A 25000-nucleotide genomic window follows, 5' to 3' on the forward strand; every position below is an offset into this window, starting at 1 on the left:
CCGTCACGCCAAGTTGCTGACTTGGACAGACAGTAAAGAAGAAGGATGGCACCCACATGTTCCGTCCCAGTGCACTTTGTCAGACTGCCACACTGAGTGAAACTGAATGCCACACAAATAGCAGGCACTTTCAACACAACACCCCTAGTCCTGTTTACCTCTCTCCTGAAGTCTTGCTTTAAACACATTACCCATAGTCCTGTGTCACCTCTCTCCTCTGCCTTAAACACATTACCCATAGTCCTGTGTCATCTCTCTCCTGAAGTCCTGCTTTAAAGTTTAAACACATTACCCCTAGTCCTGTGTCACCTCTCTCCTCTGCCTTAAACACATTACCCATAGTCCTGTGTCATCTCTCTCCTCTGCCTTAAACACATTACCCGTAGTCCTGTTAAACCTCTCTTCTCAAGTCCTGCTTTGCCTGGTCCCTATGCACTGTAATTAGAATCTTGTGAAACAGTTTTCTGATGCCGTGGAAATAGAAAAAAAATATAACTGACATCAACTGCACTCTAACTGATCTCTCCATGAGGATATACTGTATCTATATATCTGAAATAACTTATCCATGAGGATATACTGTATCTATATATCTGAAACAACTTATCCATGAGGATATACTGTATATATCTGACATATTCTCCATGATGATATACTGTATCTATATATCTGACAACTTCTCCATGATGATATACTGTATATATATATCTGAAACATGTAGTCTCATAATGATGACATCTTCGGAGTCCAAGGGCCCAGTCATTGTGAGTGTTATTTGACACTGATCGAGCTGTAGGGTATAACACTGCTGACATGGTGGAGTTCCCACTAAGACAACCCCACTAGATCTCTTCATGTCAAGAACCCCACTAGATCTCTTCATGTCAAGAACCCCACTAGATCCCTACATGCCAACAACCCCACTAGATCCCTACATGCCAAGAACCTGCTAGATCCCTACATGCCAAGAACCTACTAGATCCTTCTCCCACCAGCCCATGTTAATCTAAGAGGTGAACAATGAGAGAGGGCTTGCTGTGTGTGTACTTGCCAAGCACAACAGTGTGTTGAAGACTGGTTCTTTTCTTTTCTGTTTTCACGTATTATGGTCATGATATGCTATTATCTTCAGCTTAATCCACGTGATACTGCACTGGGGTGAGGCTGGATGTGATACTGAAGGCCAGTGGAAATGAAAGAATGCTAACGGTATATCCATCGCACATAAAGTCTGGAAGAAGAGTACTGTAGGTTTACAGAATCAATATTAAGTGGAATTCCTTGACCTTTGAGCAACTGCCCTGTAAATCTACCCTGGCAAGATTAGACTTTCTTTGATCCACTAGTCCAACCTGTCATATGAGCCCCTTTTTAAAGAGGCTTACTGACTCATTACGAGGCTTACAGTAAGGTAGCTCTCTCCTTCTCTCTCTTAGGAGTGCTCTATCTATCATAGACACTAGGACACAGATTAGGGTTCTTAGAGTGCTCTTTTCCCAAGCCCCAGACAGTCAGTACAGAAACTCGGAGGCCATTTGGGAAGTGTAATGTCCAACAGTTGGATGGGCAGGATTTGTCCCATCCATCAAAAACCATTTCAGCTTTGGTTTTTACATGAGAAGTTAAGGTGGATATTATTGGGTGTATCCATCTGGACCAAAGCCCCTTCTCTTAACTCATTGTAAGTATTAATACAAGATCAGTTGTCATGGCGATTATCAGGATGCATTTAGAAAACAGTGGCAAGTCTCCCAGTCTTTGAACAAAGAATGGTGTGACTGTGAGGAAAAGCCTTATTAGCGAGCCTTCACTGTTGAGGGATGGTCACACAATGACATGGAGCGTGCCAAGATCACAAGAGAAGTCCCTTATCACACAAAAGAAGACATCCATCACGCGCATGCACACACACACACACACACACACACACACACACACACACACCCGCACGCACGCACACACGCAACCACACACACACACACACACACACACACACACACACACACACACACACACACACACACACACACACACACACACACACCAGACCACTCCACACTATCCATCCCCCTTTCATTAGAGTGTATACAGGCGTAGGCATCCATCCACACAAGCGAGGTCTGGGAGGCTTGAGAATGTGTGTTTAATCCTCATCCTCTGCTTAAGGCCCGGCACACACACACACACACACACACACACACACACACACACACACACACACACACACACACACACACACACACACATAACCACACACACACACACACACACACACACACACACACACACAGCTGGCTGTTATCTCCAGCTGCGAAGAAGCAGCACTCACCGTGAGGGCCGCTACACTTCATTCCTATGTTACATAACGCGTGAAACCATTTACAAGCACACTACATACCTAATCTGTCAAATTCAGAGATTTTCACAGGAATGTCAGTTTTCACAGAGAGATGCACAGCAATAGAAAAGAAAAATATGAATCTGTGAAGCTTGAAACACTGACAAAGACTTGTAACTATGGGAAGCAGCAATGAAACACTAAAAATGTCCTAAAACGCAATAGATTGGTAGCTTGCATTGTAATAAAATATGAATTACATAAATTCAATCAATAAGGCCAACAAGAACATTCTGTCAAAACTATGCATAGCTGTAAGCTTATCCCAAGTTCATTTCACAGCATGCCAAAGCATACAGAAAGTTATTTTAACAAATAGTTCGGATTTTTGCTTACAAACTCAGATATAAGCAATTTTATCCCGGAGGTTCCTTTTCTTATTATCAATTAATATCAAACAACATCAGCTAGACTCACAAGGCTCCGTTAACTGGCCAAGACAAACTGCTGTGTATTATGTAAAGCATCCAATTGTGGATTATGGAGTGTTTATGCTTTTTATGTGGATCAATATCTTGCCAAATCCGGGTTTCATCTCACAACATCAACACTGTAAAATTCCCCAACAAGTGAAAACTACTCCCAGGTTGTTTTCCCAAGTCTGCCAGATTTTTGGTCCTGCTTATGTGGTCTTCAGACCACAGAAATGGTGAACTTTTCTGGTGTACCAGAGACATTAATGACCTATTAAAACCTATACAAACACTGTAAACCAATGGTTATTGGTGAAAATAAAGGAAAAATAGTTAGCATAGTTCATTAGCAACTGTTCTTTATTTTTCTGTCTAAACGTGTATCTATGTCTGTTTCTCTCTGAACTATCAACAGCAAGTTGAAACATAATAGGTATGCTAATAGACACTAGCTAGGCGGGTTTGTATGCCTGCATTGTCTTCACTGATACAGAGCTCAATATTATTACTGGCACTTCTTAGAATAAAGCAAGTTCATTTCAAACTCATACAGTCCATCCAAGAAGGCCTCATTAAGTCCAGTTTCATGTAGATTCAGATCACTGTAGTCTTAAGGCAACTATCAATTAGTAAGTCAATGAATAGCACCACTTGTAGCTCAGATCTTCCCACATATTCACAGTGACTAATGTATACTCATGGGTTTCCACAAAGCTCACTACTCAGTTCACAGAACACCTGCTTTTATCAGCATGTTCGTCACTGACTATCTGGCTTTCTCTCAATGGTGCTGAGGTATTGGAAAAGGTGTGTAGATGTGAAAATGAATCAGAGAGGGTCTGAGAGACTGCGTTTATCTCAGCTGTCCAGGTTAGCTTTCATCCTGTGTCAGACTTGGCTCAAGTAAAGAGGAACCGTTGGGTCCCTCACACTTTCATTCAATGCCTCCACAGAAACCTTTAAGCCAAAACAAGCACCAGTTTCCCTATCATGATGAAAGCTGTTCAACTGAAAGTGATAGATACAATGAAAAAACAAGGAATAAGTTTCATCATCACATTGAATTTGTGAATAAAGAAAACTTATCTGTGATTTGTGATCTTTGAAAGACTGTTCTCTAATATAGCAAGCAGAAAAAACAAGAACATTAGTCATCATACTGAAGGATATTTCCTAACTGTATATAAGAATTACTGGATGTGTATGCCTCGTTCAAGATCACTGGCACTTATGAATCAACAATACATATATCCTGAATTGATACAGTAGTTAAATATGACCAAAACATGAACAAATGGTGACAAATGGGGACAAATGATTTCTGAGTTCAAAACAATGGTGGAAGTGGACTGCCCGGCTGACGTAAATGATAAACATAGTGTCATTTTTTTTTATAAGAACATGCCTTTACACTCCACTTCCTGGCATTCAGTTAAACGCAAGGCCACGATGCATTGGACTTGTTATTAAGGAACATGGGAACCATCCCAATAGTCTATCCATGTCTTATCACTGCCCCAATCATAAGTGACCATGAACAACCATGAAGGTTTGTTTAGGAGAAAGAAAGAATTCACAAACTGTGCGTGTGGACCGTCTTAGTGGACAGATTTTTATCATGCTTCATCCCACCCTGAACCGTTAAACCTGTCTTACTGCGAGGCGCATGGTGTGATCAGTGTTTATATACAGTGGAATGGAACTTAGACCTAAAAGGAAACAGTGGTCACTCTTACACAAGGGCTGTAAAAAAATTGTCAAATCCACGAATAACCAGATTAATGACAAAATAATCTATAATATACTTCTATTTTTAACCGAATGTCAAACACCATGTGAGAAGACTGGGAGGAGCCAAAGATTTGGGTGGGAGTGACTCATTCCTGTTCGAGAGGAGTTACAACATACCTAGTACAATCAAAAGCTTCAGCTTACTTACTATTGGACACAGAAATACAGCTATGCCACATTACATCTGTTATCATTAGAGTGAGTATGTCATGTTGAATTTACTGTGTGTTTACTCTTCAAAGCGCAGCTATCCAAAGGACAAAAAGAGGCTAAAATTAGAAGTGAGCTTTCCAGCCACCACCCTCCCTGGAAACAACATTGTTTGACTTCTAAACAATCTAGTGAGGCAGTTCCTGCCTTTGATGTACGACTTCTGATGTCTTGCAGGTAAAGACTTCATTAAAAGTGTCAAGTATTGTCCCAGGGTCTTCTATGAATATAAATCTTCTGAGGTGACAACAAACAATAGCTGAGCATGAAATGTAAAGGGGGTGACACACGGGATGCACTGTATTCTTTGAAGACAATGACTTCTCTTGCAATAACAGCTTTTTAACACTGAGTCAGCATATCAAGGAAAAGCTAAATGCACCAGTCATACTCTACAGCCAAATACACACGGGTGGGACAACACAGGCATATCAATTAGCTGTGTTGGATTGTACCAATAGTATGGTGCAATAGATTTAGTATGTAGTATACCAAAGATATAGTACGTAGTATGCTACAGATATAATATGTAGTATGCTTTAGATTTAGTATGTAGTATACTACAGATATAGTAGTATATATCACTATGATCTGCTCTAGGGTTAGGGTTATGAACTTGTAAGTATTATTTTGTTCTTAATATATAATGCACCACACTGAGCAGACTACACCCATGAAAGAGTTGCACGAGTCTGCACAAGTGCTGAATGCACACTTCTGTAAACTATATTTGCGGAGCGGTATGAAGATTTCTGTCTGTCTCTTGTTGGATGTCATTGTTGATGAGTCAATAGTGGTTGTTTGCTGAAAGGGAGGATACTGTGTGAAATCACATGATTATTATGCATGCATGATTGCCATCAGGGAACTGACTTCACATGACTTCAGACTAACGTCTATGGTCTTGCACTCTAGCTATCTTTTCTAAAATCGGAAATATGAAGAACAAGTCAGATGTGTCTGTGAATGTGCATCAGATTATTAAGAGGGAGACGAAACTATACAATTTCCACTCAGGAGTTGATTGCATTATTGATCAGTATTGATTTTCATCCAGTTATTAGAAAACAATATTCTTGAAGGTGCATATTACATTAGGCACTGAATCATCTCAAAATAATGAACAGAACATTTAATAAGAACCAATAAAAGGAAGAGCCTCACTAGCCAAGTTCCTCTGTGTTATCTACCGGGCTTTTTTAGTTATCTAGTCTCTTATTCCACGTATTCCAGACTATAGGCATATGAGAAATCATATTAGGGGAAGGAACAGCGACACTGGTGCAAATACTATCTTACAGCATCTCCATGTGTCATGTTTACTATTAAGCAACAACTCCTTCAGGTCTTCACAGAAATACTTTACTCTCACAAAGATATGACATCTTGATGTATCCCTTATAACAATGCTGGAGGATATCTTGCAATCTAAAGGCTGACTGAAATTCATGATAAACATTAAACAGTAAACATTTAGAGGGGGAAAATGTTCAGTAGATAGATAGATAGATAGACCAATAGATAGATAGATAGATAGATAGATAGATAGATAACACAACATTACAAATATATTTATGTTTACAACTACTTCCTTACTAGATCAAATAAAAATAAATTGCTATTAATGGGCAAATTAAATGTAGGCGGTGCATTGTGCATATAAATGTGAATGTTTCAGAAAGTGAAAAACCAACGGTCCAGAACTGATCGGGACATACTAAAAAAAAAAACATGCGGACTGACTTACGAGGTAAGATACGCGCCTGTTGAAGACCACAAGATCCTCCATGCCGCAATGTAAGGTCCTCAACTGCACTTCTAAAGGGAAAAATACTTCAACTAATGCGCAGTCACTAGCAACGAACGCAAAGCCATACGAAGACTGACAGGGCGGACGAATTCATCCTTATAAAGTTCAGCAAAGGGCGAGCTCAAATTCAAACACTCCTAGGCAAACCGCGTCTTCATTGACACACTGAACGGTGCTGCGCAGGACGTTGCAAAGCTGTAAACTAGGAAAGCTGACAGATAACAAAGGCGGGGCATCACAAAACAATCGTGACTGAGAGGAAGCCGATACGGGACAGAACAACAAAGGTTATGCTTGATTAACACGATCTGAGAAGATAACAAAGAGCTTTAAGATATACAAGTGAACTTGCTGTAATCGCTAATATAGCTAATACTGTGTTTGCTATGTTTAAAAGCCATTAAACCTGGCAACAATGGATGGAAATATAAATCTTGAGAAGCAATATATGTTCACCATTGCTCTCTGATTACAAGTACATTTATTTTTTTTACTAACAATTGTTAGTATTGACTCGTAGCCTATAGGGGAGCAAATTTGTCTTTACAATAAACTGGTGTTATTTGCTTGCCTGAGATCTTACCCAAAGACACTTGACTGGCACCCCATCATGAAGCTGTTGGTATTTCAGGTAATGCTCAAGATAGAAGGAAGAATTGAAGTCCACTTTGGCAACCTCGCTATGCCTCACAAGAGGCTTACTGATCCAACCCAATCAAAACACAATCACTGGTCTCTAACACATTTGAGTGGCTTGTATTGAGCTTTTATTTTATTTATTTCAAACAAAAAAATTCCTTACAACTACAGGCTGTTGAAATGTTACCTTGTTAATCTCAGGTCAAAATCAGTTGAGGTTACTAACTGAAAGCACCTTAACATTTTGATTACATTATCTGTGCTCTCAGAGTCAAATCTACACTTCTCAACATAATACCAATATAATTTTAGGGAATGCACTTTATAGATTTTTATTTTTTTTATGTTGAACTAGTCTATTCTAAATAACCTGTCAATGGCTACAGCTCGGCATATATTTAGAGAGGAGAATCAACCATGGTTGTAGTATTTTAGTGATTAAACATTTCCAGCTATTTTCTTGAAAGCTGGTATGAGGTTCCCAAAGAAACAAATGTTGAGCTTTAATGATCATTGCTGCTCGTTGTGAGTCCACAGATCTGTCTCCCCCGGAGATGGGATAGCCCTCTCTCAAGAGCGCTCTGGAATGTAGACGGCATTCCACTGAATCAGGACGGGATCTACCTCCACTTCTGCCTAACCACTCTCACATCACTCTCAAGCAATAACACAAATCATTGCAGAATCACTGCACTCACCCAAACAGATGCTCATATCAATATAGAAATGTCAACTCGTGTCTTGCTTTAAAACATCATCTGCATGAAAAAGCTGTTGCTATGGGGTTTCTACCAAAGATCCAGTAGCAGGCTACTTCGTAGCTACTGGGGAGACAGTGGTACAGGAGGTAGAGAAGTTGTTTAGTAATCAGAAGGTTGCTAGTTCGATCCTTGTCCTGCGCCCTTGAGCAAGACACTGAACCCCTAATTGCTCCTGATGTGCAGTGTGACATCAGTCTAAAATGTGTATACATCTTTGTAAGTCGCTTTGGATAAAAGCGTCTGCTAAATGACTAAATGTAAAGTTACTGAACAGTCTACACACAAATACTGTTTAGATGTGATGCACATTATTAAAAGGAATAAAGAGATGAAAGAAGTCTATTTCACTCAGGTCTCCAGAGATAAGTGTACTTTTAAGTGTCCCCCGGCAGCATGCCTCAGGGAGAGTGCACTGGACCAAAGGTCAGACAGACAGGTCAGCTTAGCCTGATTTGTTTCAGCTGCTTCTAGAAAATTCCCAGAAAATGAGGTAAGAAAGAGAGAAAGAATGAGAGAGAGAGAGAGAGAGAGAGGGGTTGAGAGGGGGATGGGGGGGGAGGACACAGAGAGAAAAAGAACAAAGTAATGATGAACTCGACGAAGAGAGAGAGATTAATTTAACACTTGTGACCTGGCGCTGTGTGATTTCCAAGCAAGACAGTGAGCACAAGACCTGTGGTCTGACCCAGTGTTCCCACTGCAGGGCGGGCTAGTCTCTGTCTGACTAGCTTCCACTTCATCAGACCTCAGTGACTCTTCAACAAGTCAATGTGGACTCAATAAAGGCTTATACACCAGGTTCTGATACGATGTTGATCATTTTGTATTTATCTTTTACTCCATGTATTGCTCCTGCTGCTTGATTTATTGATTTTATGTAAAGCACTGAATTGCAACTCTTGTACGAAATGTGCTATATAAATAAAGTCTTACTTACTTACTTACTTACTTATAAAAAATAGAGGACCTGAGGACTGTTTGATGCTGAAATGGATTCAGGACTATTTCCCGACTTGTTCTCTCATTCTCCGTACGCAATCTTTTCTCATTAAGTCCATCGCACAGAGATTTTTGAAACTGAGTAACCAATCAGCATGCAATAACAGTCTCGCCTCTTCTTAAGAGGCCATTAGTCTAGAGCTCACCACATCTATGTGGAGAGAGGGGATGAAGCAGGAAATATGTCGTTTACTCTGTTATGTTGGCCTCAGTTCCAGGCCTTCATTTAGGCACTTCCAGGCAGCCTGAGGATCAAAGGGAAATGGCTCCCCCTACAGGAAAGATGACGACACTTGCAGTCTTCTACTACAGGCAATAACTAAAAACATAAAGTGGAGGTGAAAAATAAACAAATGCATACTGGTTCAGATAACACTTCTTTTTGGTCCGTGGGACGAGTGTGAAGGAGCTCTTCCTTGGGATTCTATGATATTATGATGATGTGGACTCAGTATCAAAAGGAGAGAAGGGTCAGAAATAACACATGAACATGAGGCAGGGTATTTCTCCTGGATAGGTATGGCCATTTTAAATTAACATATTCTGGTGGTTCTTAAATGTAAATAATAACCACATTCTAAATAGTTCATCATCATACATTACTTATTTATATAGGCTGTGTCTACATTGGCCAAACATGGCAACAAATATGTCCACTAGAGATCACAATGTAGCCATGTTCTGTTGCACATCTATGATCAAGAGCAGTAAGCAGAACGTCTGTAAATACTGTATTACATACCATGATTATAGTCAAAGCCTACATTTGGAGGAATGATAAAACTATCTTGGAGATAACTCACGTCAAAGCAGTTCACTGACAGCTTCGCCAGTCCTGATAAAGCAGTTAGCCGCAGGATATGTAGCCGGGCTAACATTTGACCACTAAGTAAATAAACAAAACGTCTACATTCTCACAGTGCTGCTGTAAGACACCACCAGATGTGTGCTGAAGACCAACAGCTATGAGAGCTATTCATCACCAGTTCAGTGAGGCCCCACAACTTTATACGCTGTAATAACATGCCTCTGGCAGGACAAATGAGTCCACAACTTTGATGTGAACGCTATTAGTCTATACACAAAGGCAGTGTCTAACCAAAACAAGTTGCCATTTAAGATCAACAACTGGATCCCCCTGCAGAGGATTATGGCGCTGCCCTTCAGTACCCATGTTAAGTCAATAAGGGCAACCTTAACCTTTTGTTCCTCCTCCCCGACCATATGGAACACTTTTGTCAAGAGAGTGTGTAACTTGTACTGTCTGCTTTTGAAAAAGAGAGAAAGAAAGACGTTTTGAAAATAGGACAATGTGACAAAGATGGTAGGAGAGGTAGAGGGAGAATAGAGAGAGGTAGGAAGAATTGTGAGGCAGAAAGCCACATAGTTTAAAAGTCTTAATCAATCTAAATGAATTCAAAATGTCCGCATATCTAACTCTGAGATGTGAGACAGGACTTGTGGTCAGGGAGGGGAATGTCCACAACCACATGAAGCACAATCTGACTTCAGGCTCAGATGCCTACACCCAACAACTGAAAACCTTTCTGTAAACAAAGCGATGGCCTCTGTTGCAGCCCGGCTGAAGGCCTGGGGTACTCGAGTGAAACACAGGCACAAACAGATGTTGGATACGTCTCTATGTTAATTAATCTGGCACATTAAGGTTTATCTAAATCATATTAATAATGAGGGATTAGAAACAATGAGACATTACATCTCCTGATGGAAAAAAAAGCAGCACTGTCAAATTAGTTTTTATCCCATTTAGATTCGGAGAGGATGCTTCAGCTAGAAAAACAATATTTTTCTTTTTAGATCTAATGCTCTTCATGGGAAGAAGGAAGTCTGAAATGTATGAACCACAATTGATGATGAATAGGGGAATTACGTAGTATTTTTAAAATGTTCAGTGCCTCTTTCTGCTCATGATGCAAACGACACGGCACAGTGGTACAGCCGGGCCTTTTTGGCCCATAAACCTCGACTGAAAGAGTAATAAATGTATGCCGATCCGAGGCACACGGTGCAGAAAGAGGGAACAAGGTCTCCGATCGTACAAATAAAAGTCCGAGACTGAGCACAGAGCAGCGCAAACCAGCCCCTTGCCAATATGAAACCCATGTGTAAAGCATTATGAGAAAGGGAAGCATCTTTCCGGCGGCTCTATATTTAGCTTCCAAAACATTTACGGATTCTGACTGTGCTTTTGCTGAGCGTGTATGTGAAGTGGCAGCCATCCAGGCTTTAGGCTAGAGGGTTATTTCAGACTGAGAGGCTGGAGATGTTGAGAAAAGCTAACTGTATGGTTTGTTTTTATAGTTCTTCTTGCGAAGAGTGTTGAAGTAAAGAGGATAACATGTTTTGGGTCAGGGTTGGTCTGCAATCATCTTTGGGAAATCAAAAAGTAAAAAAAAAAAAAATGTTCCTGTGGGATAGTGCTAATGGGCCCCAGTGCTGCATAGTTGTGCTTCTCTCCGTTACAGACTCTGGGAGCGAGGGGCAGATAAACGCCAGAGGAGCGAGCAGGTTCTGTTCCACGGCACATATCCTACGCTGACAGTCTCCTGCGGGAAGAACTATTTGCCTAGGGAACATAGCCAAGGATCAGGTCATGCTGCTCCGCTGTGAGAAATAGGAGTGGGGGCCTTTTCTTCATGTAAACCAGATGTCTCTTTACTTTACATTTCAACTCAGCCATTTCAGAGCTCAACAAGAACCTTCACTAGGGGGACTATGAATCATGCAACACAGGCAAGTATCAAGTATCTATTTAGGGACCCATTTAGCGGAGTAAATCTTTGCATGTTTTAATTCGTCTTTGCATGTTTTTAATTCAGAGGAACAACGGCAGGATCATTTCATTCAAGTTTCATTACAAATCTATGACTTATTGCTGCACTGGGATGGGCAGGTTTCAGAACTTGCGGTCTTGATTGAATGGATGTTGTATTTGTCTGTGTGTATTTAAAAGCTTTATTATATACTTTTCCAAACAACATTTTAAAAAGGTGTAAAAAAATACTACAAAACATGTACATGAACATTTATTCAACTAAGGCAAATTCCCCTCCCTGAAATGCATTGGTTTATATAAAATGTATTTTGGCATTGTTTGCTTTGGCAGTGCTTGGCAAATCCAGTGTAAATAACTTCACACAGAAACAAAAGCCTTTGCCAAACAAGTAGATTACAAAGTTTCCAGTTAAAGAGCGCACACCCCATTTCCAACCGGTAACAGTGTCAAACCGTACTTCATCTAAGGGGGACACACTGTCAGGCTAAACCCCCTGTGCTATTGAAACTGTATCTTGGTAACAGCCGACACCAAAAACCAACCAGTCAACCTCATATCCTTTGAAAGAGTGACTGTCACAACTTGGAATAAATTAAATTGTGGCTTGTTTTAAATGACTGCAGGCAAGGAGCAATCAATTATTGCAATGGATGTTTTAAGCACTTTGCATACTGTCAGAAGCCATGCTGGTTTTGAGCAGCCTGTTCAATCTTCCAGGGAACAAATTCAACAAACTGAGTTTGCCAAATGTTTGCTCATCAATTGACTCCAGTTACTCCAGATGATACATGCCTGGAAAGGTTTCACAAAGGGTAACAGATGGCAGAACTTCTGTGAAGCTGTGTGCTTGCAACTAATAAAGAATAAGGGGCTTGTGCTGACACATTAAGCAGAATATCAGATCAAATATTGACATCCCTGTTATTCTGAAGGGCTGAATACTTACACCACAGGTCGCTTTCTGGTATTAATCAGGATATACGTGATTGATAGCGTTTACATTACCATGGAGTCTGTGTTTCTCATTGGACGGCTTCCTAATGACTGTGGTGAAAGGACTCCCAGTGCCAAACTTGCATAATACACCCATCAAAGTGGTGCCATGGCAATGTAATTTTGTCACTGAGAATGAAAGCCAGTTACAAGGAATTATACCTGCTATATTCCAGATGGAGCAGGCTAACTAAATGCACAGTCCAGTTTGTGTGCTTCAAAGTCATTCCCCTGTGCACTACAAGTGTCATGTTATAGTACACTAGACCACTTTGTTGATCACGGCCCCCTGTGCACTGCAAATGTCATGTTATAGTACACTTAAAATGCATCAAGACCACTGCAGACCACTTTGTTGATCACCAGTGTTACCAACGTGATTGTTCATTGTGTCTCCATCCAGCTCCCAACAATGGAAGAAGAGTGCAAGGTTTGCTAAGCTCGACGGTCATGGTTTATGCTCACATACCCTAACCACTGAACTGCTTTGGGTCTTCTCTACACTTGGGAAACTTGTGGAAATAGCAAGAATTCATCAGACTGTGAAGCAGACCTGACTGCACTCCAAAAAAGGCTTCCAGTCAAACTGCTGAATGACTCCAAAAACATTTCCATTAATGTCAACACTCTTCTTAACATATTTCACTAAGTAAAACCCTATATTTTTTTCACGTACCCTTCCTCATATTAACAAACACTTTCACGTGGCATGAAATGATCACCCATCTTTGGTAGCTGAAGTGGTGGAACACATTAGTTATGAGATGAGAGCTGAAGAGTTTCAATCCAAACAGCGGCCAATTATCTTGTTTTCCCTAGACTTGTCAAGTGATAGTCCCACTCAATGACTGACTATCAATAGCCCACATCTCTAGTGCCTATCAATGTCAAAGAGAAGGTACATTTGTATACCATAAAAAAAAACAAATATACTTAACAAATTAAGTCTTAAGAGGTTTTTAGCATCTTAAGTCTACTCCCAAAGACAACAAACTAACTACATCTATTAAGCCAGTTGATTAACAGTTGTTATCATTTTATTCTGGAGTAATCCAAAAGAGAATAGATATGTGAAAAGGCTGTACTGTCACTCTTTGTCTTTTTTCACAGAACAATTTCACTTTCATGTTACCTTGAAGAAAAAGTTGTGTCCTTATTTGGTCAGGCATGTTTTACAAGACACCATGGTTTCAAAGAATTCTGTTGAATAGTAGGGGTAAAATGTTTGTAAAACCACACAAATCTCAAATAGAACAAGTCTCAAGTATTTCCCAACAGGATAAATAAAGGGGAAACGTATTTCTTTCAGAAAAAGTCCTATGTGTGTGTGTGTTTGTGTGTGTAACATTATAAAAGTTTCATTCTTAATGAGAACTGACTTACAGAATAAATCAATTTTAATACAAACACGAGAATTGCACAATTACCACTGTCTCTAAGGGCCTCCTGTGATTCACCAAAACATCTTTGAGACAACTTCTTACACTCAAAACAATTTGGGTTGCTATCCATGGCCAGCAATCTCCAACACAAATCATAGTTTCAGCTAAGGTATTTCTGATTGTCAGAAGGAGGGAGGCACGCAGATCCAAACAGAGGATCCCACGCGGGCCCCAGAACAGCAGCTTGACCCAATTATGCCTGGGAGGAATACATCTGCTTTAAACTTGAGCATTTAAGGAGTGCAGTCAGTCAGAGTCCACACGAGGAGTCAGGCTGGAGACTCACCTCGGGCAAGGCTGCAGAGAGAGCACCTCCTCCCACCTCCTCCCACACTGCTCCTCTCCCTGATACCATGAGAGTTCAATCATTATAATGTAGCAGGACCTTGCAGAAAGCATAACCTCAAGGACACTAGCCCATATTTCTGTCAGGTTATTGGCTATACTCGGGATATCTAGGTCAAAAAGGCTTCTTCTCAGAAACAACAACACCATTATGATAACAATAATAATACTTAAAAAGATCTGTTTTCCATAATGAATACATTAGAAACAAGTATTTTCAGATATGTGCTGTCCTGATAGAGGAACTTTAAGATGAATGTATGAATGTAATGTTTGCTTACAGCAAATGGATAAAAAGACATAAAAGGGAACTCACAGCCTGATTATATCTGTATTCACCGTGTTAATTTCAACTTCCTGGTGGTTATCCTTTCAGGCCATTGAGAATGATGGCACTTATAACTGTTATAACTACACATTAGGACAAGATTACTGTTTGTAACTGTTATAACTACACATTAGGACTGTTTGTAACTGCTATAACTACACATTAGGACTGTTTGTAACTGTTATAACTACACATTAGGACTGTTTGTAACTGTTATAACTACACATTAGGACAAGCTAACCAAGAGGGATGTCTGATCCCTGATATTTAACAAAAATGAATTAGCATGTTGCTGTTCTAAGAAATTCTACCATTCGATGGACATTTATTATAAATAACAATAACACGCACGCGCACACACACACACACACACACACACAAGCATATGTATATGTGTGTGTGTGTGTGTGTGTGTGTGTGTGTGTGTGTGTGTGTGTGTGTGTGTGTGTGTGTGTGTGTGTGTGTGTGTGTCTGTCTGTGTCTGTGTCTGTGTGTGTGTGTGTGTGTGTGTCTGTGTGTGTCTGTGTGTGTGTAGTCTAGCCATAATGGACTTCTACCTGAACAAACAGAAGTATTTAAGACTTAAACATTCTTCAGGAATATGAAAGTCTGTTCTCTTTTATAGGAAAGGATGGTTGTATCACCTTTTACAAAAAAGAAGGAGAAGCTGGTGACCATATTTGAAACGATGTCACAGATTACAAAAAGGAAAACAACTGCCCTCATTCAACAACAACCCAATATCTCCCACATCACACCCATAACTCATGAAATCAAACCCATACCTCAGACTGATGCACCGTGTACGATTGAGTATTCTGATGGTGCAGCTTTTTCTGTAGCCACTTTCGAGGTGAGAAAAGGGTGCTCGAGCCTCCCGCTGCTGTTGGCGTTGTGCACCGAATAACCGCCAGGTCTACAGTACTCCGTTTTAAGTTCTTTCCGTCGTGATCAGAACTTATGTCAGCCGACAATAAAGAGTCTGAGGATGGGAACAGGCTTGAAGATGAATGATGCTGTTTCACCCGTGTTGTCTTGGCGCGCGCCTCCACTTGACCTGCCGCGAGGTTCTCGGAAGACGCTTGGAGGTACGATAAACCACCTGTTTGATTCGGAACAAGACAATGCAACTTCGCCTCGCCAGGATATCCCAACGAGCCATTTGGATCTGGTCCGTAGCTCCTTATCAATGCTGGATCTAAACTTCGAGTCTGCCGTAACTTCCTTTTAGAAATATGTTTGGATGCTGGCGAAGAGCAAGAGAAAACGTTCAGCAGTCCTTGGGCGGACATGATTTTTTTTTCATTTCCCAACAAATTGCCCGACACAATGTATGTTCATCCTGGCAACGACTCAGTCACAAGGCGAAATACTACTTTCACGCGCACATTCCAGTGGCGTGTAATATGTCAAAAGAAATTGCGCAGTACAGTAGTTTCACAACCTGTGATCCGCACCGTCTGGGCTGCGCCTTGTGAGTAATGGATTGAATACGCCTGTAGATCTCTGCTCCCATCAGTCGCAACGGTGCGTCAGAGCCACTTTTCTCTTACCACTCAAATAATCCTACAATCAGTTGGCTAAGTCAATCTCTGTTGCTTCGACGGATTCACCGATCTGAATTTGCTCCTAATTTGTCCTTTAGCCAAGTTGCTGTCAACTGTTCGTAACAGCAGACTTGATTTTAAAGCACGTCCTGCAGAACACTGAACTCGAACTCTCTCGGAGGCACACTAACTCAGAGAGGGGTAATATGGGAACAGTAAACTCTCCATCCCATGGGAGAGAAGAGGAAAGCAGAACTCAAGATAAAAGGGCCTATCCTCGAGGACTATATAGCACTGATAATGTTCATCAGATACCAGAGGGCTCTGAAGAGATGGAGGAAATGGCGAGAGAGACCGTTTGTCTGACCCTCGAAATTAGCCAACATAATCGTGAAAACCCTGAGAAGAATCCAGGTGCCCCCCACACTGTCTTAAAAGCTGGGACTGATGCCTTTGCATCATGAATCATCATTCATCATTCTTTGCGTCATGAAATGTAGTAATGTAAACAAAAGAAAAAAATATATATATACAAATAATTTCTGGTTTTAGATCAGGCTTATTTCATAACAATATTTCATTATTTCATTCATTTTCACAGTAGAAACATTGGTTGTTCCCATATTATGCTTTTGTTACAGTAGTGTGGGAACCGCATGTCTCACGCCAGTCTGACGAAGGAATTGTCTTAGGATACTATGACTTAATGATGACTGATCTTCGTTTGCAGTTGTGTAAGTCATAGCCTAACGGGAGAAAACATCATGTTAGGACAACATTTTGAATAGAAAGAGATGGGCATGTGTTTATTCCACAGTGGAGATATGCTTTTATAAGGAGTGCCAACTGGCGACATCTAGTGGCCGTACGACTAAAAAGGATTGAGACTTTTAGTCCAGTGCTATGGTGCGTCATATGGCACACCATCGGCATAGCTAGATAAATAAGGTTGACTTTCATTAGATTTCTTAAAATTTGAATCATTAACTGAAAAGAAGTTTAAAAAAATACCAATGTTGTTGGCATGAATACACATGAAAGAAGGGCGGGCTTGTTTTATGAACTCTGTAGTACATTCAGAGGGATTCAGTCCTGCATGATGTCAAACTTCCATCCAAAAAGCATCCAGTGTCAACTCTCCCCAGCCACTGCACAGAACAGTAGGTATCAATATTAGATTTAAAGTTTGTAAATAATTAAAATCAGTATATAGATCTGAACATATAGTCCAGAATGTTTCACCATCTGGCTTCTTTCTAATGCAGAGGAGGTGATTCACAAGTCAAGGGTGTGAACATTCTCGACATCTAAAATCCCCATTAATGCAACCCTGTCTCCTCCCTTTCGGGAGAACAAACTTGCCCATACATAAAACATATCCAGCTGTCTCACACAATCTGAGCTGTTAAACCAATCTTAAGAATTAATTAACATGTTTAAAAGAACATCATAGTTTTAAAAAAAATGCAGTCCTTCACCTTTCTGAACTGTTTAGTATGGAGGTGTTCTCTGGGGGGAAGTGTTCTCTGCGGGGTTCTTTCTGAGGCCCTTGAAGAGGAGAAATGTCAGAGTAAAAGGTTTCACATGTACTGTATCACCTCAGTGAAAAAAGTGAAAGTGAAAGTCCTCTCTATGGCAGAGGTGGTGTAGACACACACAATCTGAAATCCACCTCTGCATTTAACCCATCCAGTGAAGTGACACACACACAGTGAAGTGATGTTTCACACTAACCCGGAGCAGTATTGTGGTGTCTTGACTAAGTGCCACACTGAAAGATGATTGCTTTTACAGTTTTTTACATGTGCAACTACAATGCCGGTAAATCAAAGCCCTTCATTGCCCCTATATCACTTGCACACATACCAGCAGACCTGTTATATCCACATACACTGGCATGAACACATAGTCTGTCTGAGGGAGAGTTCAGCTTTTCACAGCAACATGAAAAAGGCTAGAGAGCCTAAGTTAGTGTAATTCCGCACACGGCCACAGGTGGGTGCTGATAGATAGCGTGAGTCTGCTGAGCATTGCTGCAGTTTCAGCACGAACAGGCACATTTTCAAGCACCGGCTTCAATTGAGGATGAGTGTATGCTCCGATTTAAATGATTTGGGTTAATCCCTTCTCAAAGACACATGTTTGTTGTTTGTGTCTGTGTGTGTGTTTGTGTGTGTATGTGTGTGTATAGCATGGAACCACATTTTCAGCAGTTTAGAACTGTTTAGACTGTTTAGAAATGTTGCCATTGTTATTCCTAACACAGCTTAATTATAAGAGGAATTTTAACTCAAGAGCATCCATTGTAATGCTTAGCTTTTTGGCATCGTCTATTCAGACTAAGATTTCCTCTCTGAATTGCAGTCATAAAGCTTAATAGGTAAGGCAGGAACACACAATTTGTATTCATATGATTTGAATTTACAGTGATGTAGTGATGTTCTTCTTTGTTAATACCTGTTCATTCTCGTAAATCCTAAAATCAGTTTTGTTTGCCTTACTTAGTTTGTTGTTCTTATATTCCCATACAGTGGAGATGAGTGGTTTTGGATTTGTTTATTTTATTCACTCATCATTTATTTGTGGTTGTTTTAGACGATATTGCATGTTAAAAGTCTGTTCCTCTGCCTTCTATTCTGTTAGACTAATTAACCAGGAAATGTGTTTAACATAGCTGGACAGCAATAGTTAATCCCTCTTTGTTTCACCAAAAGTCAAGGAGTTTTTCCTTTTCAAATTTGAAATGTAAGGCCTCAGTCCATGGGTAGGAGGGGAGTTCTTTCAGCTAACCCACTTTTACATACAATAAAAACAATGTCTAAACAGAACTTGACAGCCATGAGACTCAATCTCCGGGTACGTTTCCAAAACCAACTATACCCTTCCATTAATTACCTTGAGTCCTCTCTGAAAAACAAACAAACAATTTTCTGCATGAGCGGGCCAGGCCGTTTCCTGTCCTATCCGTCCCAGTGCAACGCAGCTCTGTAGAGATACAAGCCCTGTATTTCATCGCATTTAATTTTTATACACACATACACACACACACATACACACACACACACACACACACACACACACACACGCACACACACACACACACACACACTATCTCACTCACACCCATACATCACACACATATACACAAACAGACACAGACACAGACACACAGACACACAGACACACACACACACACACACACACACACACGCATGCCAGGAGGGGTTGTTTTGCTGATGCATCTGACCTGAACAGGTTCTCCTGACGAGTCCCCATGAGGATACAGACAGCTGTGGCCCAGTGGGGTGCTGTGGTTAGAGAGAGAGAGAGAGAGAGAGAGAGAGAGAGAGAGAGAGAGAGAGAGAGAGAGAGAGAGAGTGTGGCCCAGTGGGGTGCTGTGGTTAACCGAGCCACAGAGGCTCCTCCTGCAGCGATGATGATGGAGAGAACGTCTCAATATTGAATTAATAGGGCGAGACGGTGAATGATTTCATTCCTTCAGCGCAGACCATGGCAGACTGTGTGACACAGGGGTTTGCTCAATTATACCTCTCTCTTGTAGTGAAAGGGTTTCACCACTGCATGACAGGCAGGTTAAAGCCGTTCCCTGCTGTCATACACACAGTGTGTGTGTGTGTGTGTGTGTGTGTGTGTGTGTGTGTGTGTGTCTGTCACAGTGTGGAACAGGAAATCCTTCTTTTTTCTTTATGTTGTGCCTGCTACCTCGTTAGTTCTGGATTCAGGGGTGCCAGGGGCTGATAAAACATAGCTACAGTAAGAAACACACTTCTTGAAATATCCTGTCTTCATGCCTACTGGGTTATCGCATGTGCTGTGTAACTGGATGTAATCTACTTCTGATAAACATAGCTACAGTAAGAAACACACTTCTTGAAATATCCTGTCTTCATGCCTACTGGGTTATCGCATGTGCTGTGTAACTGGATGTAATCTACTTCTGATAAACATAGCTACAGTAAGAAACACACTTCTTGAAATATCCTGTCTTCCATGCCTACTGGGTTATCGCGTGTTCGGGTGTAACCGGATGTAATCTACTTGAGATCTGTTCAGAGGCACCTAGCCACTGAAGTGATCAATGCAGATTTGTGGGTATTAGCGAGGACTCTCTGCTGCCAAGAACACTCTATTCACCTCCGCATAACCTCCGTCAGAAGAGAATTTGCTTTTAAGTACAGCATTAGGGAAAACACTGGTATTAGTATGCGGAGTGATTACCCCTGTCGGTGCTCTGCCCAGCATTTTAAGTGTACAGGTCACCATTAATTAAGTTATTATACACTGAAGGGCCTCCTCAAATGAGATAAACACTTTCATCTTGGTCCATATTCCCTTTTCTGTAACACCTGGGCACTCACACATGTGGTGGTTATAACACTCGTTAAACCACAGGACATCTTCTAATGCCTTTAGAGGACCATTAGACATCAGGTTGAGTGCTATGATTACCAAGGTTCCGAGCGATCGTGTTCCTTGTATGGAATGTCGGGGGAAATTGGAGTATGTTGAAATCCAATTAAATGTTAGACATTATCTTAATTAGATGCTTACAAAAGCAGAGGCAAAGTCAGGGAAGGATCCTCTGAGTTTCACTGAACGCTGAACTTTGAAACACAAGACCGCATTGACAAGACGCATTGATTATTTTTCTTCTCCTCCCTGTCCATAGGCTAGAAAGTGGAGTCACTCCAGACTATCAATGTCGAACGTCAGCAATCTATGAGACCCCACTCTGATTTCACCTCCGCCCCCAGACACTAGAAGGAGACTCAAAGCACCTCTTCTCCTGTTGTTCAAAGAGGAGATTCCTGCCCAGTGGCGTGAGCATGGAGCCTGACACGGAGACCGGACCCCTGGCTGACACCCCAACAGGCTGGACTGGAGAGGAAACACTACGACAGCAGCAGACGTAAGTTCACCTGATTCAGTCGTTTTTATTTATTTATTGTTTTGTATAATTTAACCATTTTAAATCTCTTCTGGAGTAGTGAGGGTCAGTGCTGAAATGAAATGAATGATGTTGCAAACACGGATGACTATTTGTTTCTGTTTCTGAAAACAAATATTCCTTCAACGGTTTTTTGGGGGAATGTACATTTTTAAATTGCATTGTGCTGTGGGGGTGTTAAATTATAACAGCTCTAACAACAACCATTGCTACCCTCGTAATGAAAACCATTCATCGCCCACCTCATTCATCAGTAGCAGCATCAGCTGTTGTTTTTGTCATGTTCATGATTTAGCGTCTACCCTTTATCATCTGAGTGGATGGATTTAAGCTGCCTTAAGTGAAGTTATAATGTATGTTAATCCGTGGGATGATTTTATACCCAATAAACTGTAGTGTCATAAAGACAAATAGGTCTGCAGTTGACAGAAAAAGAGATTAAATGTGTTTGGTGGTTTCTGAAGAATGGGTTCCCTGCAGTGAGCTGCATTTTAAGCAACACACCCTCTGTTTTGTGACCTTACCGGCTTTCCATGGGCACATTGATTCCCCCCCCCCCCCCCCCCCCCCCCACATTTCAGATAAGTGCTGAACACCCGGAACCCGATCCCTCGTAAGCTGAGGGTGGGAGAGGGGTGTGTGTAGACGTGAAAACAGTCTTAGGGCTTGGATTGCCTTTTATCACACCCCTGTCTGACATGGCTCAGTTACACTAAGCATCAAGATGTGCACAGCTGTGAGTCATATGAAACAAGAGGCCTTAAATCATGGGTTTGCAGCTGAGGTTGAGAGAGCTCATCTTTTTTTTTTTGTTTCATAACAATCTGGAGGACTCATGGATGGCCGTCTGGATTCCTCCCTTCTGAAACCATGGCAACATTTCTAAAAACACATTCTGCACTTGCAATTGCTTTGAAAGGGATCCTTTCATGTTCAGCACTTTGATACCTATCTGCCAAAAAACGTGCTTGCTTCTGAGAATAACAGAAGGGACAATGATTCATTCAGATATATATATGTAAATCTGCCTTGATGCCTTTGACCATGTGAAAGGACAGATCTATTAGTTGGGTCCAGTAGGGGTGAAGACTATTGTACCACAGCATGGCTGATTACCCAGCACTCAAGAACATGCAGTGATGTGTGCTGCATGAGCTGCTGTAGGCTGGTCCTTCAGCTCACGCATCAACATGTAAAGCCTAATGCTAGCGCTAATGCTAGCCTTCATGCAGCATTACCAAAACCCATCAAGCAGTTGATACAGATCTTACTGCAAACCTGATTATTAATACTGTGCCTCTTCAACAACCATGTATATATCCCTATATAGCTTAGTGAGCTTTTTTAGGTGGATAGAATCAGACTTTACTTTTATTTATTTAATTAATTTAATTTTGACTGGCCCATAAAGAAGATATGCCCCATTTGGTGTTTCTGAACCGCCTGGCCCAATCACATCTTACCTGGCCACCCCCCTTTGTGTCTAAGTCTCAAACATTAAACAGCTTTAGCTCAGTGTTGAAAAAAAAAATGGATTAGCGAAGTGCAAATGAGTTGCTAAGATATTGAGGACTAAACAAGGCTGACTATGCAGCGCCTTCTGAAGCAGCTGCGCCATCGCTGATATTGTTGTGAGCCGGTAGGCTAAAAGAGGAGTTCAGGTGAGGACAGGAGGAGGTGGTCAACAGAGCACAATGGGTAAGCAGAAGCTCAGATGGCTTAGCAGGCTTCAGGGGTGTGTCGTAAATAAGGTGATGGGTTAGCAGGCGTTAGGATTGTGTTGTGAGTAAGGTAATGAAAGCAGAATCATAGCGCCCCAGTGCTTTTAGATCAGGCTACTTTCAAGTTCAGCATCTCATGGCTTGATAAAATGGCAGGGACGATTTTTCTCCAAGTCCAGCCCTGTCTTAGGTCATGCCCTGCTAACTGTGCAATTCAAATTGAAATGCTTAATGGGAAGCCTGAATGTATTATCACTTAAATGTCTCTGCTGGATGCAATACCATTGATTGAACCAATTGCACTGTATTGCAAACACAGTAAACCTCCTTGGTAAACATGGTCTTTCTATATTCATCATGTTAGCATTAGCATCTCTGTGCTGTGTCGAGCCACTCTCATCACTTTATGCTAATCACTGCATCCACAGTTTGTTCTGCTCCAGAAACTCTCCCCCTCTCTCTCTTCCTCTCTCCCTTTCTCTCTCTCCCTCTCGCTCTTCCTCTTTCCCTCTCGTTCTCTTTTCAGTCCTTCTGTTGGGCCCTCTTTTACCTCTCAATCTCCCTTTCTGTCTCTCAAATTCAAATTCAAATTCATAAAAGGCTTTTTTGGCATGACTGCATACAATACAACGTTGCCAAAGCATGTTTACATAAAATATACCATTCTCTGATGCAAACCCTTTTGCTCTTTTACATTCAAAGCATCCAACAAATCCATAAACCAGACTCATTTGAGAGATCAAGCTGTGCCCCCCTAGACAGCAACAGAACGTATTGCAACAGAAAGATCCTTATGGATTATTCTCAAATTGTGGGGCATGCATTCTGTACATTTAGAAAGTACCCATCTGCTTTCTGGCTGCTACTGAGGATACGCAGCATAAAAGCCTGTGTGAGTGTGTGTGTGTGTGTGTGTGTGTGTGTGAGTGTGAGTGTGAGTGTGAGTGTGTGTGTGTGTGTGTGTGTGTGTGTGTGTGTGTGTGTGTGTGTGTGTGTGTGTGTGTGTGTGTGTGTGTGTGTGAGTGTGTGTTTGTGTGTGTGTGTGTGTGTGTGTGTGTGTGAGTGTGTGTGTGTGTGTGTGTGTGTGTGTGTGTGTGTGTGTGTGTGTGTGTGTGTGTGTGTGTGTGTGTGTGTGTTTGTGTGTGTGTGTGTGTGTGTGTGTGTGTGTGTGTGTGTGTGTGTTTGTGTGTGTGTGTGTGTGAGTGTGTGTGTGTGTGTGTGTGTGTGTGTGTGTGTGTGTGTGTGTGTGTGTGTGTGTGTGTGTGTGTGTGTGTGTGTCTGTGTGCGCGCGCGTGCTTTATGGAAAAACAGGCCACTGATGCTGTGGACTGTGGCCTTAGGGCGTGTGTCATGCCACATGACTGGATAGGTCCATGATAAATATTCATTTCACAGGGGGAAACACTTATGTCAATGTTATTGGCCTGGGCATCACCACATTTTTTCCCCACATAAACATTTGACATAACATTAACCCTTAAACACTGTTGTAATATAAACAAATCATTCATTTTATGCTATTTTAAAATATAACACTCTATTACATAGAAACCATTAGAGTCTACTGTTATATTTGGATTAGAGTTAAGTTAACTGTCAGTTATTATGCATATTATTGCATTTCAAATGAATGCATGTTTTATTCAAATCATGGTACACACAGGATTTGATATGTATTGGATACATTACTGATACCAATAAGCATACAGTATTACATTCTGCCATTCAGTAAGAGCTAAAGAGCTAAACATGGAAGGAGTGAGTACTGTGTACAAGTACAATTATAATCACGGATAGCATGTTTCACTGTAATTCATTATAATCACTGATAGCATGT

The 25000-nt window shown here is 41.1% G+C and overlaps 2 protein-coding genes across 2 annotated transcripts in view; one reads left to right on the forward strand and one right to left on the reverse strand.

Moving 5' to 3' along the window:
- The window catches only part of LOC308365069 (rho GTPase-activating protein 6), a gene marked incomplete at both ends in the record, with an annotated part of 32162 nt that extends 15944 nt beyond the window's left edge, over nt 1-16218 (reverse strand). Inside the window, one exon of the mRNA XM_080838395.1 lies at nt 15712-16218. Coding sequence (XP_080694521.1) covers nt 15712-16218 — 507 coding nt within the window. The remainder of the gene's footprint in view (nt 1-15711) is intronic.
- Nucleotides 16219-21216: 4998 nt separating this feature from the next.
- frmpd4 (FERM and PDZ domain containing 4) overlaps nt 21217-25000 on the forward strand; it is a gene marked incomplete at its 3' end in the record, with an annotated part of 52465 nt that continues 48681 nt past the window's right edge. The window contains exon 1 of the mRNA XM_080839627.1: nt 21217-21403. Within this exon, the coding sequence (XP_080695753.1) occupies nt 21321-21403 (83 nt within the window). The 5' untranslated portion in view covers nt 21217-21320. The remainder of the gene's footprint in view (nt 21404-25000) is intronic.

The sequence above is a fragment of the Sprattus sprattus genome (assembly GCF_963457725.1).
Source record: "Sprattus sprattus genome assembly, chromosome: 5".
NCBI classification, from domain to species: Eukaryota; Metazoa; Chordata; class Actinopteri; order Clupeiformes; family Clupeidae; genus Sprattus; species Sprattus sprattus.